Here is a 2,500-nt window from a genome sequence, read left to right as displayed (position 1 = left end):
GCTCAGTAGAGCTGCAAATCTCTGTCTGGCTACAGTGCTGAAGAGAAACCTGGGGTTGGTCTTATTTTTCTATATTATTGGTAGGCTGCTTAACATAACGAGATCGCCCTCTGGTGGTTAAACCCTAAAACAGGATCAGGCCTTGAATCCAGTGGCAGTTAATTCAGCCCTCACTGCAGGCTGTCCCTTGACCTATGACTTCCACTGTGTGACATATGATATTCCCTGCCAGTAAATTGGATTAGTGACATAATGGGTCACCTTTTTAACCCCATATGGTTTAATGTCCCCATGTCTAGCACATCAGTCCAAGGGGTCTGAGTCTCTGTTGGACATCCTCATATGGCATCTGTGGAACTAAATGGTTTATGAATCTACAATGAGGTGCTGAGTGACATACTCCTGACTGTTAAGACAGTAGCGGTGTATTTCTCTTTTTTTTGCTGCAGTACTGCAAGCTTAAACACTTAAGATTAACCAAACATGTCAAAAGGTATTAGTACAACTGCCATTTACATACCAGTACATTTATTATAATACATCTGTGTTCCATTCCATGCTACTTTATACTTCTGCTCTACACCGCTACATTTCCATGGAAAGCATTGTACTTTTCTGATTCAAAACACACTTATCTTTTAAAACACAACCAGTGGTTCCCTGGCTTTGTGACGCCTCACATGAAAGCTATGTCTAATTGAGGCCCTTTGTCAGGCTTAAGAAGTCCAAGAGAATTCCCCTTAATACTATACTTAACGACACACAAATGTCATACATAATATATCAACTACAAGGTGTATCTTACTGCCGAACACATACTTAAACTTTTGGTACTATAAGTACAATTTGTTAGTTGTACTATTTGAAAAATATGCCAATCATACTTCTTTGTCCTTTTACTTATATAATGGAGTGAAAAGGACAAGATGCTATTTACATAGAAAAAAAACACATTCCCTTTATACATGAATCTAATTATTCCAGGATTTGCCAGTTTTATAGAATGCTACAGCATGGCTTTGTGAGTGACAGCACTGTATAAGGTTAGTAACAATTTAACACGCGTATGAGGACATTATTTGTTGGCTGCAAGTATATATCAGAAAATATTAAATCACATATATTGTAAAAGCCATGTCAACTCTCTTTTTCTTGTTAGGGATATTTGTAATTGCATCATGATGTCTGTCTTTGGGAGGAAAGTCATTTTCCCACATAGTAGCGACAACTAGGTCCAACTCCTAGCACAGCAATGTCGGTGTGAGCTCTCTCTCTCTCCAAGATCACAACTAGAATTTAACGACCCAGATAGTACCAGTACGTTAAATTTTGGGTCTCAAAGCCTCTGGACTATATTGGCTTAACCATGTTTAAGAAAACAGGATATGATGTTGACATGTTCAAACACATAACCGTGATAATCCCAAAACTTTATTATAAGGATTAATAATAGCATTTCTGTTATTTGAAACTACACAGGTAAATGTCAGATTGAAAGACTAGAGAGGCACAGCTACAGTAAAGGAAAATGTATAAATCATGTAAAAGTTGAAAAAGCAGTTTGAAGGGAAGTCAGTACATCTTAAAAGTAGAAAAATCTTAAATTTGCCTCAAAATCTGTCAAAGTAAAAGGCTGAAGGTCTGTATAAACATTTTATTGGAATTGTGAGGACAAAACATCAGTAAGACATCTGGGTATAAATTAAAAATGTATTGACATATGGTTCATGGTTTATATGATCTGCATTACTTTTTTGTGATACAGACATTGGTAAATAAATAAAAACATCTTAGGGCAGCTTTTACTTTGACTAATCAAAGCTATGGATTTCCTCGGCCGTTTAAGATGGCAGTTCACAGTTTGGACAGTTGTTAGCTGCAAAATGTTAAAAATGGTTTGTTGATTCAAGAACTGTATTGAAAATGAAAACAACTACCCTGGTACAGATGTGTATCCAGCATGTTTTGCCCTGCAATCTAAATTTCAACACACGCTTCTCTTTCAGTGCTTATATTTGCCCCTCTTCACTGACACTCTCATCCTTTCTTTCCACTACATCCGTTTCCTTCTCCTGTTCCCCCTCTTTCAGCGCTAACCAGGACTCTTTGTGCAACCTCTCGCTCCTTTCCACTTCCTGAACAGTGGGTGGCGACGTCACCTGCATGTGTGGTGGCAGGTGCTTGAACTCATCATCGTTCACATCATAGTCCTTCATCTTTGAGTTCAGCACCCACCAGCGGTGGACGAAGCCCACATCTAGTATCCGCTGAGGCAGCTCCCTCCAGGGTGCTGACAGATTGGAGCAGTGGGCTTCGTACAGTGTGGTGTCTGGGTCGTATTCAGAGCGGTAAACCAGAGAGAGAAGACCCAGGCTGGCATGTTGTAGCCGTCCCTCGTTACGAAGCTTCACTAGACTCTGTACGTGGCCATCAGATGTCCCATTGCGGATCCACGGTGACAGAAGGCCCAGCTGGTTGGAGCACTCCAGCAGGGTGGTTT

At 40.1% G+C, this 2,500-nt stretch overlaps 1 protein-coding gene across 1 annotated transcript in view; it reads right to left on the bottom strand.

Annotated features, from left to right (window-relative positions):
* Positions 1-969: 969 nt before the first annotated feature.
* The window catches only part of timm29 (translocase of inner mitochondrial membrane 29), a 5,363-nt gene continuing 3,832 nt past the window's right edge, over positions 970-2,500 (bottom strand). The window contains exon 2 of the mRNA XM_054607412.1: positions 970-2,500. This exon is cut by the window's right edge and continues 156 nt beyond it. Within this exon, the coding sequence (XP_054463387.1) occupies positions 2,010-2,500 (491 nt within the window). The 3' untranslated portion in view covers positions 970-2,009.

This window comes from Anoplopoma fimbria, chromosome 11 (genome assembly GCF_027596085.1).
Source record: "Anoplopoma fimbria isolate UVic2021 breed Golden Eagle Sablefish chromosome 11, Afim_UVic_2022, whole genome shotgun sequence".
Classification (NCBI taxonomy): domain Eukaryota; kingdom Metazoa; phylum Chordata; class Actinopteri; order Perciformes; family Anoplopomatidae; genus Anoplopoma; species Anoplopoma fimbria.
The sequence above is the reverse complement of the archived record's forward strand: the minus strand, read 5'-3'. Positions and strand labels throughout refer to the sequence as shown.